The sequence below is a fragment of the Corvus brachyrhynchos genome, unplaced genomic scaffold (genome assembly GCF_000691975.1).
Source record: "Corvus brachyrhynchos isolate BGI_N302 unplaced genomic scaffold, ASM69197v1 scaffold142, whole genome shotgun sequence".
Classification (NCBI taxonomy): Eukaryota; Metazoa; Chordata; class Aves; order Passeriformes; family Corvidae; genus Corvus; species Corvus brachyrhynchos.
This window is the reverse complement of record NW_008237226.1, coordinates 4,984,957-4,999,677: the sequence shown is the minus strand read 5'-3', so window position 1 is coordinate 4,999,677 and position 14,721 is coordinate 4,984,957. Positions and strand designations below refer to the sequence as shown.

General features: G+C 37.7%; 1 protein-coding gene across 5 annotated transcripts in view; it reads right to left on the bottom strand.

The window, feature by feature from the left end:
• PPP1R9A (protein phosphatase 1 regulatory subunit 9A) overlaps positions 1-14,721 on the bottom strand; it is a 133,954-nt gene that overhangs the window by 62,509 nt on the left and 56,724 nt on the right. For all 5 annotated transcript variants that reach the window (XM_017729310.1, XM_017729309.1, XM_017729308.1 and 2 more), the window contains 2 exons: positions 735-867; positions 121-241 (listed from right to left, as the gene is read on the bottom strand). In XM_017729310.1, coding sequence (XP_017584799.1) covers positions 121-241; positions 735-867 — 254 coding nt within the window. The remainder of the gene's footprint in view (positions 1-120; positions 242-734; positions 868-14,721) is intronic.

The window sequence follows — 14,721 nt, the reverse complement described above, 5'->3', positions numbered from 1 at the left end:
CTCCAAACTTTACAGCTTGGATTACCATGACATACATTAAGCAAACAACTATTTCCTATGAAAATCGTAATTTATAGTAACTATTGCTGAGAAAATTTCCAAATACAAAGTCTAGTTTACCTGCCATCTCTTTCTGCTGTCCCACCCTCTGTTACTGTTTTGACAAATATTCCCAGTTTTTCAAGGCCTGCATCGGCTCCAACTCCCATTCCAATAATGCTTATGCCAAGTCCATCTTCATCTGTGAAAAAGGCAAGAGAAAGCAGAAACTTATTACATTTGATCTGTACAGTTATTTGATAGGTAAACATTTATACTTTGGTTCCTCTTGGCTTTCTGTGTCAATAACGCTAATATTATTTTGCTTCAGTTTAAAAAACCTATTTGACTGCCATTTTAATTACACACAAAAAATACCATCTGCAGCCTTATGAGGAGCTTAGAACAACAGTCAAGATTTTTACTCCTCCAGTGAAGAATGAATATATCACAACAAACACTGTGTGAAGTCATGTTAATGGAGTGTCACAAAACAATTCTCTTAAGAAGGTAAAAACTGCCTGTCTCTGGGCTGCTTCTTTAATTCCTCACTGAACAATTCCTGAAATCCAAAAAGCCAAGGTGACCACAACAGATTGATGGAAATTCAAGATAGGCTCTCTAGGCATGTGTAGACTTCCTCGAACTTGTAGGTCAGTGTCCCAGGAAGTGGAAATGGCAGACAGACACCATACCTTTTTCTAGTTCAACTGGGAAGAGCTCCAGCTTTTCCACACGCTTCTCAAGTTCATATTCAGCTGATGCAGCCACTGGGTCAACTTCATCATTTCTCCTGTCATAGTCTTCATTAGAATATGTATTGAAAACCTGTGGAAATAGATCACAAATCATTCAGCTACCTACTCCAAAAAGACTTCCAAATCATTAAATTACATACTGCTTTAGTCCTGTGATGTTGCAAAGTTTGAAAAGGCTTTTAAAAGACAAATTTCTCCTGCTCATCTAAACTACAGGTTTTTTAATTTGTGCTTTTTCATTCAAGGAAGCGCAACTATGGTTGCAAAAGTCAACTGAGTGTAAGTTTTTATCGTTTTTGATTATAAATTCAAAAGGTGATCTTTAATGTATGTGTTGGTCTATGCATAAAAATATTAAAAATACTTAACTCATTAAAAATGCACTATTAACAAACATTAACAGAGTCAAATACACTGAAATTATAATCTGTATAGTGTTTGTGTATTAGTCTTTAGGCCTTATGAAGTTCCGGTTTGCATTCATCCAAAGCCAGACCAGAAGATTACTAATCTACATCACCTACGGATATCATTAGAGATTATGATCCATATTATGTATTAACTTTTTTAGAACTGCAATATATACAGCCATGGGTATTTTTTTTTAACTAACCAGGTTTACAGGTTTATTTCATCTCTAAAGCAGTAATTTAACAGTGACTGCATTAATCTGATTATATTATTTATGCTACTTACTATCATAATTTCAGCATGGCCTTTAATCAGTGATTATTCAGACCCTCAGAAACATTAGTCAGGAAAAGCATATTTTCATATTTTAGAGATCAGAGTTTGCCAACCTGATTCATTTAACTGCCTGCACTTGGCAGTAAGGAAAGAATATGTGTTATCATTAGTGGTAACAATTTTACTGAGCTTCAGTCCCATGGATATATCATATTCATCACTTCAAATAAAGGAAAACAATTTTCCATATTTCCTTTTCCTCTTTTACAGACAACCTACAGAAGACACCATTGCATATCCATGTTTTCCTTTATCACTGTTCCTCTTAAAACATAAAACACTGCACCCTGCTACGTAGCTATACAAATATTCTGAAGGTCTTCAGAAGCCTGCTCTTTTACAGCCCTGCTTGAAGGCTCTGTCACGATGCCCCTGGAGGGAGCACACACGGCAGCTGGGTCATTGCCACCTGAGGTTTCACCTGCCTGAAAAGCTGTTCGTTTCTTTTAAATAGTAAACATATTAAAGTTGAAATACAAAAATACTTCTAAATACTATTGTAAGTTTATTAACTATGTTATGGCTACCACAAAGCTACCAAAAAGCCCTCTCAGCTTTATACAAAGTAGTGGTTTAAACAGAAAAGATAGTAGTCACTCAGTGGGAATTTTAACTCCTGTATGTCACATCAATGTGAAACAATTAATTTCTTCTTCCAAGAAGACTGAGATGATAAAGGTTTTACAAGAATTCACAAACCTATCTCACATCGATTTTTAGTCATTATGATGCAAGAAAAAGGCTGCTTTAACTATATTACGCTCCTAGAAAGCCTACATAAATACATGCAAAGCCTAAGTAAAATAAGACACAAACTAAATGCTGTCCAATGCCGCTGAACTTTTTATGCTGCTGTGGTACCTCTAAGATTGGAGAAAAAACACTGATGCAGAAATAAGTAATAAGGAGAGATGCAATTTGAGGCCACCATTTCTAGGCTGACCAAACAAAAGACAAAACCAGCTGGAAGAGCCATGAAACAGCAGTGAAAAAGTGGTACAACCTCCCTGGCAGCTTCCTTTCTCTCTGGTTTGCTGTCAAAGGCAGCAGTTTTCACCGGCTCTGCTCACTAAGGGTTCCGTGTTCAAGCCCAACCTCCTTCATGCTGCCATCAACCAAAATAAGGCTCAATCAATAGACTGAGACCCAACTAAAACATTAGTGAGCTAAGGTTTGACTGCAAACCTTTAGCTTTGAAATGCAGCAGTCACGCAAGCAACTACGGGTTAAAAACAACAGCTGTGAATTTAACTTGAATCATCTCATTTATTAACATCATCAGAGAGACCCACACCCCAAATGTGAACGGAGATGAATTGCATCAAGGTAAAGGGAGATACTACTTGCTGGAGACAAAGAACAGCTGAGAGAGAGGTATAGGGAAAAATTATGTCACAAAATGAGTATATTTATTTCTGGATTTCTTTTCATCATGTTAATTGGCACCATTCTTTTCCTTGTGTTCAATGACTGGCATGAGATTATTGTGGAAGCAGTTTTAGATTTGTTGCAAAACAACTGGATATGCTTCAGGATATGCTTCTTTGAAAGCATCAAATCATATACTGAATTCAGGTTTGGGATGATCTTTCTTGAATCAGACTAGACAGAAGAGATAGCTTCTGGCTTGTACTCACTGTTTTGGAATATTTTGATGATCCCACTAAAAGGGAACTAAAGATACTGTTGGTAATGAAAAGTTATCATTATGTCTCCAAATACATCACACCACTCTTACCTAGTACCTCACCTAAGCATTCACTCTGAGACTGTAGATCACTGATTGTATAAATCTCTATGTTCCCTACCTGGCATCAATTCACTGTCTTTTGTACACTGGTCATATAATTTTGCCGCTTCCTTCAACAAGGCAGTTGTCTCCCCCTGACTAGGGGAAGAAGAAGAAGGATATTCTTGTATGTCATTTATCTCATTTAGTACAATCACATTTCATGGTTGACTGATTCTGTTAAATGAATCTCTGGGTGTTAAACTGAAGAACAGTAAATTTGTGCTTGGAAATTTTCTATCTTTGTGAAACAGTCTATCCACCAGAGTAATGAACTGCTTGCTCAGTACAGTCATGAGAACTGTCACTCAAGATTTTACTGCGCTAAAAATAAGACAAACATTTATAACTTCTTCCTCAAAGTATGGTTAACGTGATTTAAGTAGAACTATTTCACCACGTCTGTTGCTGTTGTGCTTCCCGGAGTGTGCGTGGGATTTCAGACTCATGGGAATTCTCCCATTCCCTGTCATTTGACAGATCTGGTTGTACTGCCACTCTGGCCAAGTACCCAGTACAGTAAAGTCACAATCACAGAATATGCTGAGTTGGAAGGGACCCACAAGGATCACCGAGTCCAACTCTGGGCCCTGTACACGACCATCCCCAATAGTCACATCATAAGCCATTACTTAAAGCAAGCTCTTTCACATGAAAATACAGTATAATATCTTAACCTCTGATTTTACCACTACAAGTATTTAGAAAAAAGTAAGTTTCCATAGAATCCACTTGTGACATTTTCTAGGATTTACAACAGCACTTATGGAAACAAAAAGTCAACAGCGGTGACATGTTGAAAGAAACCCTGAAGAACTGCTGTTAACAGAATGTACTTCTGTGTTCTCTAAAGTGACAGAAAAAGGGGTCATCAGTGATTCACCTGGCACCAATATAGTAACAAAGTGTAATACCAGAGAAGTGGGTATAACTGTTAGGCACCCTGGGTGGCATCCCCAGGGAAATCATACATACGCACACACGACCATTTGCTTCTCTTTGGTAAAGCACAAGCTAGAGAAGACATGTCACTAACTATAAAAATATGTTGCTGACTAATGCAGAAAAAACCCTACATTTTTGCTTTAGTACTTCACCTTTAGGAGTAAGATCAGAAGGATGAAAACTGATTATTCTTGAAAAAAGGCAAAGTTGCATAAGTTTAGGGCATTTTTCCATAGCTCTTAACTACCAATAATTTATAGAATTTAGCTAACAGTAACCAGTAGATAGTGATATGGGGTTTTTTATTTTTTTAAGCAAGTCAGAATGGAGATAACTCTAAAGAATCACATGGGTTATCCTTCCCATGGGCTAACCATGGGAATATTAGTGTTGCATACAATAAACTGTGCAACATAAAAATTGTCTTATCTGATGTAAGGCTGAGAGAATTGGGGTAGTTCAGCCTGCAAAAGGGAAAGCTTAGGGGTGACCTAACTGTGGGCTCCAACACCTGAAGGTAGCCTATGAGAAAGATGGAGAGAGACAATTTACAAGAGCATGTAGTGACATGGGGGACAAGGGGGAAGAGACTCAAACTGAAAGGGAACAGATTTAGAGTATCTATTATGAAGCACTGAGGATAACCTCTCTGGCTCTGCTGAAGAAGATAAATGAGGAAAAGAAATCACAATTTGATCATTACCTTCTGCTTTAAAATCTTTTTACAGCATAGCTCCAGGGAAGAGAGGAAGCTCTGGCAATATCTGAAATGGGTAACTATTTTTTTAAAGAGTTTTTTCTCTGTGAAGTGGTTGCTTTGTCAGTCAAAGGCAGTGAGTCAGTGAGGAGGCTTCCTCCAGTTTTCCTGGCTTCATGCTCCCCTAAAGCCTGCGTGGGCATCAGCCGTCACTAATGCTTCAGCACAGAAGCATCCAGGAGACAAATCTTCCCAAGAAGCAATTGCAGGAATGAAACACAGATGGGAATTAGACATCAGCAATATTGAAAGAAACTGAACGTCCAATCCATGCCCAGGGTTTCCCGTCAGAAAGCTCCATAGGAGAAATATCTGGTTTAAGTGTCCTGAAACTCTGACAAAGAGACCTGCACAGCTGATTCATGCTTCTAAAATCTAAAAGTATCTGGGCCCAAGACTTCTCCACTCCACAGAGACCTCTTCAGATATATGACAATCCAGGAGCAGCTTCAACGACACACAAACTGTTCAATTTGTTGAGGTGAACCGGAAAATATTATCTCTATGTACCCTTGTTGAATTGGCACAAGTTATCAAGTTTTCCACCTGTTGGAACATCATGAAGACCATTTCTGGTAGAAAACCACAGTGTCACCATCCTGCAGCAGTGCCAACACATCTCAGTTTGGATCCATACATCTCTGTGCGCTACAGCATGTCCTCCTAAACCCAAACCATGCCAAGTGGCATTTCCTGGTGGGACACAAGCATTAAAATGCATGGGCTAACCACGTGCATTCATTAGGCCTGTGACATGAGAGTGCATTTGCTTCATGGTGTAAGTAGTTACAGATTCCTCTGATAGGCTTCTTTCACTGAACTTTTATATACTGCAGTTTTGGGCCAAAACATGGAACCAAAATTGCCTAGATGGTACTATACATGGATCATCTCCCCTGTTCCTGCTACTTGGCTCACTTTCTGTGCGAAATCTTTAAAACACCTGTTTTCATTAAGTAGTTTCCTCGAATCAGTGAAAATTATTCTTTATATCCATTTATTATTTATTCTGTGTGTACCTGTTTTATTGCTGATGTACTAGTTTTATTACAATTTACATTGTTACTTGTCTACGTAGCAGAAAAATACAAAATCACTGTTGCTGTAAATGAGATGTGTGCCCCACATGAAAGCTACATGCTGTTATTATTAGTTAAAACAGGTCAGAGTAATTATCAAGTAAAAGTAAGCCCTGTTACTGAAGAGTAAAACCACAGCTCACATGGAATTTGCAACTTGTACATCTATTAGGGTAGCTGTGTGTTTCAGTAAGTGAGTAAAGCAGCAAGATTCACTGAAACCTGGAGTTGACAAAGATATACGAACAGACTTATCTGAATATTCCTGCTTTTTTTAAAATATGGTAACGAGTTACAATTCCATGAGGTTTTTCCTTTCTTCTGAATTTTTTTTTGTCATAAGCATTAATAAAAATGGGAAATTGCAATACTGTCCTGTTTTATATTAATAGTACAGGCTAAACAATTTTCACTGAATTCTCTTTGATGAGTTTTGCAGACCTGGGTCTAAACCTCTGATAGTGGGTTGGTTTTTCTAATGCAGCAGCTTGGATGCAACAGTGTAATGGGAGGCACAAATGACTAGTGAGGTAGCTTCCCTGAGTCCTGCTGATCATGTAAGAATCCCAAGGAGACTTTTTAAGTGTTGTGTACTTCACAGGTCCACTTCATATATGTCATCCCTTTGCCTGACCTTGCCTTTTTTTTTAAACTCTACTTTGCATTACTGTACATTACTGACTTAAATGCACTTTGCAACTGCTACTGTCTACTTTTGATCAGTTATCTACTATTTAGATAGAGAGAATAAAAACCATGAAGAAAAAAAGCTTTGTGTTTTTCAGTACAGTAGCTCGACAATTGCAGGGAAGAGAGCCAAAAGACAAGCTCCACCATCCTGCATTCCCATAAAGCTCAGGGTTCCTCAGAAAGTCCCTCCTGCCAGACTTTCACTGATCCTGGAGAGATCAGAGATGCAGGTACAGCAATTTAACACCTTACTATTTACAGCAGTGCAGTTCTGACCTGCAAACCTGAATGTCTTTAGCTGACTCTTCCTGCTTCAGGGAAAAGGAAAAACATTTGCCTACACCTTGATAGTGTCTCTGTCCAGCAGAACAAAGAAGCAGTTGCAACAAGAGCACTCCAACAGCCATGCTATGCAAAAAAAAATATAAAAATATGAACAAGAATATTTAACAAGAATATGAATTTCCAATATGACAGCAGATACGTCTTATCACTCTTTTGGCAATTCCTTCTATTGCCAAGGTAACAAACTAGCATGCTCAAGAATTCATTGTATCTTTGAGCCTTGAAATAAGCATGCAAAGGAGAATGTTTGAAGTGAGCTGAGTTTGACAAACTAATTATAATACAGTACAGGCTCAAATCTGGACTCTGGTGTCCAAACAAATTTAAACAGATAGGAGAGCACAAAGCAAAGTTCCACTCTCCATCCCTAGACATTTCTTCCTGAATCTGCTGCAGTATTTCTTCCAGATCCTTGCACTGCTGCCAATCTACATCCTAACTGATGGTGCTATTTTTCTTCTGCCTTTAAGTGTGACACATGAATTAGCCAAGAGTAAATGCTGCTTCTGGTACCAATTAGTACAGACTGCCATACAGTAGCAAAGTCACCATGAATCAACAAATCAGTGTTTCTTCTCCCAGCAATCTCACTCTCCCTCAGCCTAAAAGTCAAGAGCTCTAAATGCAGAGTAAAAATGCCACAAATGTTCTCACAGGCAAACACTTGAAACAAAATATTGACTATGTCCTGCATATTCACTAAAAATTACTCTACAAAAAGATATCATAAGCAATTCCTTTTATTCATTTACAGACGCTACAATTGTTAAGAAAATAATTCAAAGGAAAAGAAGGACACAAAAAAGTAATCACAGGCATTAATTTAGAGTATTTTCTGAGTAAACAATATGGAGATAATTCATCCAACCTGAGTTTTATTGTGAAATAGCAATATTTTATAAACTGAACAGAAATCAATACAATTATCTTACATACATTTATCTATAAAAATTCTTTTAAATGTACTATAAATAGCACACATTGCTATCTATCTCTCTACTTAAAGCAGAAAAGAAAGCAGAGGTGTAAGAAAAGAGTCAGGTGGAAACAGTATGCCTAGGTGTCTGATTTTCTCAATATTACATCACCAATACAAATCCTATTGGGCTTTTTAAGGGTGCAGAATTGCAACTTGACCAAAGGTTTTTTATGACTCTCTGACATACCTTGTCTTATTCCTAGGAGCTGTGGCATTTGGTACTAATTGCCCATCTTACTAATACTCCTGCAGACACAACAAAGGCTGCATGGGCAAGGGAGAAGCATCTCCAGTGACAGAAACCAGAAGACATGTCTCAGACCAAGGCATAAAAAGCAAATGTACTTCCACACCAGACCACAGCAGGAGCCCTTCTGAATCTCAAAAGCTGTCCCACCTCACTTTTCTTAATAACTGAGTTCTTAGAAAAATCTCAAATTAAGGGAGCTTGGATTTTTTTAAATGAGAAGTTCTTACTTAATGAATTCTTTAGCTGAGCTGAGATTACTAAACATAGTGCTTACAGTATTAAGATGAGTGTGGGAAATTATATTATATTCTATTAAGAAAAACTCAGGAGATGTAATAAACTCTTCTTTGCACATATATTATTCATTGCCTAAGTACACAGCTCATGAGTTGAAGAATAGCTAAGTATGGCATTCAACATTAGACAGCCCTTCAAACAGTCTTCTTTACAGGTTAAACATATTTCCACACTTTCAGATGGGACACATTACAGAGGGTATCTATTTAGTTTCTAGTACAAGCAGGTATTCTTCTACAGTAACAAAAATGTTTATGATCCTCCAGAATCTAAAGCCTTTTAGTAGCCTATTGCTACATTCACATTAACATCACCATGCAGTGATATAAAAGAGACCCATTAGTGGGGTGTTGCCTTAATTTGGTAGGAGTGTTGCAGCCATGCAGCCTGTTAATGCCATTGCTTGTACATAAAAATGGACAAACAGGCAGAGTGTAAGAGGATTAACAGAAAAGCTTCTGTAATACAGCAAAAGGTTTGCTGTATTTTGTAAACATCTTTCAAATGGAAAGTGCAATGCCACATTCTCAGTGCCAGACCACTGCTAAATTACTTCATATTGTAGACTTACCAATTCCTTAATTGCACCTGCAGGCAGAATTCATTTTGGCTGACTGCATTTTTTCTAATGATAGTTTCACATTCGCACTGTTTAGTACAATGAATTGCATCCTAGTAAGATGTAAAACTGCCTAGAGTAAGCAAAAGAATGTTTATCCATCAAGCATTCATACCAAGTGTATTGTATTACAGTTAATCACACCAATGCTTCAAAAATGAGACAGTCTGTATTTCCAGAGGAATTCAGCCTTCCTAATGCTTCCTAATATGGTACATGGGGTAACAGACTCTAACACAAGCCAAAAACAGGCATTCCCAGCATAACTGGTTCAAACACACCCGCTCTAAGTGCAATTTAAAATATGGTATTAATGCAGCAAGAAACAGAAGGTTACATATGTGCACACAGAGTATATCCAAACAAATAGACAAAGAGAAAGACAGATCACAGGGATAAGCCGGTATTAATGAATAATGCTAGCTTGGGATGAAACTACCGTAATAATGCCACGAAGTGGGAATTCAAGATAAAGACATTTAGAGTGACTCAATTCAACAGTATTTTTGGACATTTTTCAATTTCAACATTTGCTATGACATCAGGCACAAAGATAGTACCCCCTTGATACCAATAACAAAATTAACTTCATCAACCCCAAGGGGACTCTCTATTACAGCTGGTTTTCACTCTACCCTGAGTAGTGTGGAAAAATTAAATGAGCAGAGAAATTACAATGAGTTTTGCTCACCTGAAGACTTTACACAATTCTACTCTTTGTGCCCAAATTTACTGCATAAATTCAAAATTTTTAACAGACGTTTTCTATACACAAATCTGTGATGGATTTGAAATTCTGGAGAACCAAATGCGAAGTGTAGCACCCAGTTCTGTGGGGAATTGGGAGGATGCACTTAAATGCATGTGCATTTTGGGATTAGGGTTTTTTAAAAGAGTTTTGGTCTATTTTTTCCCCGCAGGAACACCTTGTTTTACTGTTCTGGGAATGACCAAACATCTCTCTGCGCATGCCCTTAATAGTCCCTGCAAACTGCACTTGGGCAGAGTGGCAGAAAGGACACCATGTCTGTAGACCTCTGGTTTTGGATACAAAGACAGACAGTGCATTAAATGTGAGCTCAACACTGTTCCTGCTACATGCCAGCAGCGGAGACGGCTGTGGAAGCTGGCAAACTCCCAGACCTTTAGAGCTGACATGAGTCCTCTGAGCTTTCTGTTTTCCAGATTCAACTTCTTGACCTGCTTCAGACAGAAAAGTGAAGCTCGAGACAAACATTTCACCTTTGTGAGGGAAACTAAAATGTGGGGGGTAACCTTCGGTCCAGATTTGCTCAGGCAGAGGAGGGAAAGTGCTGCTTATCCTGTGCAATGACACAGAAGTACAAAAGCTACAGAAGAACCTCTCTATATGTTGTGTCAATGCAGAAAACAGAGCAGGGGCACCTCTGAGTTCAGTTCTCCAGCAGCTGAAGTGTGCAGCACACAGCTGGTATCGCTGTCACTCACAGTAACTGTATTTTTGCTACAAACAGCTGCACATTTCTTTTCAAAGTAAAACAGACACCATTTAGCAGAAGCTGGACATACTCCAGATAACAGATTAAAATGGGTGTAATCTGTGTATGACAGGCTATAAAGACAATACAGTAAGCCTTTCAGTTAGCTTAGTACGATTTTAATGGGTACCCAATTCTAATATAAGGAATGAAGAGAACATTCCCAATATCTCTATAAAATCCTGACATTTAAATATTTTTAAGTCAGCTAGTGTTCACTGTCTAGGGAAACTGGCAAGACTGTGACTCTTGCCTAAAATAAGAGCTGTGAATGAACAACTAGAGGAAGACAAGCAAACTAATTTTACAAAACTTTGCTGGAATGTATTTCCACACATACAACCTTAGCTATTTTTATGAATCCCTAAGTAAAAAGAAGTGTACACACCCAAGTGTTTTAGAAGCACATCTTCTAAAATAGTATTTTATATTTATGGTTTCAAGAATACCCATCGATACCAAAAGGCTTCTTTTCCTGGGCATGACTATCATTCTTAATCAATCCTCTGTAGATCAAACTTAAGGAAAAACAGAAAACAATTGAAAACAGCCCTTGCAAATCCTTCTTTAATATTACTAACAAAAAGCTAGTACTATGTCAAGAAAAATATAAATGATAACATTAACATTCACTGGAAAACTGCAGGACAGACAACTGGTACAAAGTATATGTAACGCCTGGCTGCCTTTTACCCTTTAAAAAAACAATGGTGAATAAAACCACTGTTTTGGATGAGGGAGTTAGTTAGATACAAGTGGTGTGGGAAAATAAACATACAGTTGGACATCAAAACAGCCAAGCTGGTAAAACTTCAATCTTGCAAACTTTAATTTTAACCTTATGGTTACTGATTAAACACTCTAAGATTCTAAAAAAAAAATCTTTACAAAAGAGCACCTTTTCCTTGCAAATAAAATAATTGGAAAATAGGATGAAATGACAATTTTAAAAAGCCTTTTCTATTGTACTGGTATACTAAATAACCACTGTCTATAATCAGATAAAGTTTTAGCTTTCAATTCCTTGCAGTAAATTGTTCAAAAGGATGCTATCAACCATTTTAGTGTTGAAGGCAACAAACACTTTCACAGATTATTCAAGAGTAAAACCAATAAAAGTGCATGCCAGAAGGTAAAGAATTATCCAAACACGTACATTACTCATGACCAACTGCATCAGTCCCAGATATAAGGCAGCTGCATGAAGGCATTGCAGCTTGAGCACAGTAGTCCATCCACCCTCAGGTGTGAAAACTGAGCCTAAGAGCCACACACGGGCCACGAAGGTAACCCTCCTGGGTCAGGACCAAATAAAGTGTTGGCAGAAGGATTGTGCAAATACAAAATGGATTCCCTCCACCCTTTTTTTCCTCCAAAAAAAAGGAAAATCTTGCCTCTTCAGAATTCAAAAATCTCTAGAAGCATGAGCACCACTCCCACTGCAAGAAGCACAGAATTACTATAAAAAAGAACAGAAAATACTGGAGGAGAAAAAAGAAGTCAAGTTTTAAATTGCAACTGCAACACTGGACAGTATAGAGCATTTATCATTTTACTTAACTTTCCAAATGACAATTTAACCCAAAGGGCTAAATGGTTTTGGTACCATACAGAACATTAACAGTAGGTGATTGTCACAGAAGATGATGCAGAGAACTGGTAACCTCATGACAGTTAACTGAAAACTGTCTGACAGTTCTTCAAATTAAAAGTAACTTGGATACATCATGCATGTTACTGCCTATTTACCCTGAAATGTACAAGACATTGCTTCAACTCAAGTTTTAAAAATTATTTTATCTGATCTGGCAGGCCTCATAAAAGCAATATTAAATTAATCCTATTTTACTTGCCTTTAGGTTAAAAGCCTGACTTGCCAAAAAGGGTAACTGTCAAAATGTGCCCTGAATTCAAGCTTTCAAATAGTGAACTTACCCCATCTTCCATGCCCTAAGCTTAATTTTATTTCTGATAAATGTCATAATGTAACTCAATAAAAAAGGCACAATAAAAATACAAACGGTAACTGTTGTGTCTAATGTTATGACTTCTAGCTAAGAAGAGGCAAATTTATGGAAAAGCCATCATGTCTCTGTTTAGGAAAGAACTTGTATTTTATTAGCCCAGCAGGCTTTCTCAAGCTTTTTCCAGGGTAGGTGCTTGAAAACCACAAGCACAAAATGGCTTCCCTTGCATGTACACAAAATGCGTGTTAGATTTAGACCACAAGAGTGGTTTGTCATACTCAAGCTTTTTCTTTTTTCTACCAAAACTTTAATTGTCTTACAGCTTATATTGATTTCTGCTAAAACAGATGAGGATAAAAATCCTTCCACTTACCAGAGTAGTAAGAACAAGGTAAAGGTTGTCGCTTTGCCTTTCAAAAATGCTTAATTATCTGGGGACTTATATACGGAACCAGAAGTTAGTCAGCAAGACACTACTGCTACATGATAACCATGTAGGTGAAAATCCCTCTGTGTGCAATTCAAGATAATTAAATCCATGTTAACCCTCCTTTAGGGAAGGTACCTCAAACTGCTGCCCTCCTAGTACCATAAGAGCTTGCCACTGCCAGCTACAACAAAATAAATCTTCTGTCTACCACCCTGTTATTAATGTGTAAGAACCTTAATGCAGGCCACCAGAGTGATGACAATATCCCACCTCCTCTGTGGCTTCAAATATGAACCTTGTGAGGTTCATTAAATGCTAATGATCCCACCATACAAAACCAAGAGCTCAAATTTTGTTTGAGAGGACTTTGTTCCAAAAACAATGTGATGCACGTAATGCACCCAGTACAGTCCCCTTGTAGGGTTCTCAAGTGCTCAAAACAACATGAAAGACTGGAAAAGGGCCTTCTCAAATAAAGGCTATGAAAAACCCAACAACATATTAGATAGTAAAAGCAACCAATAATTTTACAATAAACTGTTCTCTTCACTAATTTTTAATCCATTAACAATAATAAGGTAAAATAAAATATACACCAAATTCCAGCGAAAGAAAAGGAAACCTCAAATCTGGCAGTTTGCAGGTGTTGACTAATAAGGTAAGAGAAATACTGGCATTCTCCATGGACTCAGTCCCATTTGTCTCTCTTCAATAAGGTGCTAAATTACGTTTCTAAGAAAAAAGAACATTTAATCTGCTCCAGAGCATTTTTGCAATGGTCTCCTAAATGCTGAGAACCTACAGTGTGACTTTGTTTTTTAACACATTTTTTTGACGGCAGTTTGGTTATTCAGGTGGGACAAGGTATCCCAGCAGTTCAGTGATGTGCTTTTGTGAAACATTCAGTAAGACATCCAAACTGTGCCTGACCTCATCACAAATGACAGTGAGGACAGATCCAGTATGTCTATCTAAGCATCAGGGGGGTACCAGCTGAGAGTCAGACTGAAGACAGACAGTTAGTACAGGGTGCACCTTTTGCAGGATGGTTCAGTACCGGAGAAAAGCAAAGATCACAGCTGCAGAAGTCAGTTTTGGCCAGAGGGGCTATAGCAGCTCAATTTGCTGCATGAAGCTTAAAATCTGAAAGCCAAAATCACAACTTCAAAAGAAGAAAAGTAGTGGGTTTTTTTTGGTGAGATATAGAAGTACTTCTAAGAGAAATTAAATTAGAGAAAAATAGTATGTAAGTCCAGCAAAGTCTGGCAGAAGGAAATGCTGACCATTATCTAACAGCAGAATGACTGAAAGAATCAGACATGTCCTGATGCAGCTGAAAAATCATACTTTAGATTCTAGGTCAAAACTGTACAGATGAAATAAAATAATATAAAATAAATAAATAAATATATTATTTCCAAAGTAAGTCTATTTTAATTATATTCCCCACTACTTAAAATCCAAGGTGCTATGTACTATCTTACCCAGATATTCACTGGTTACAGAGGGTGCA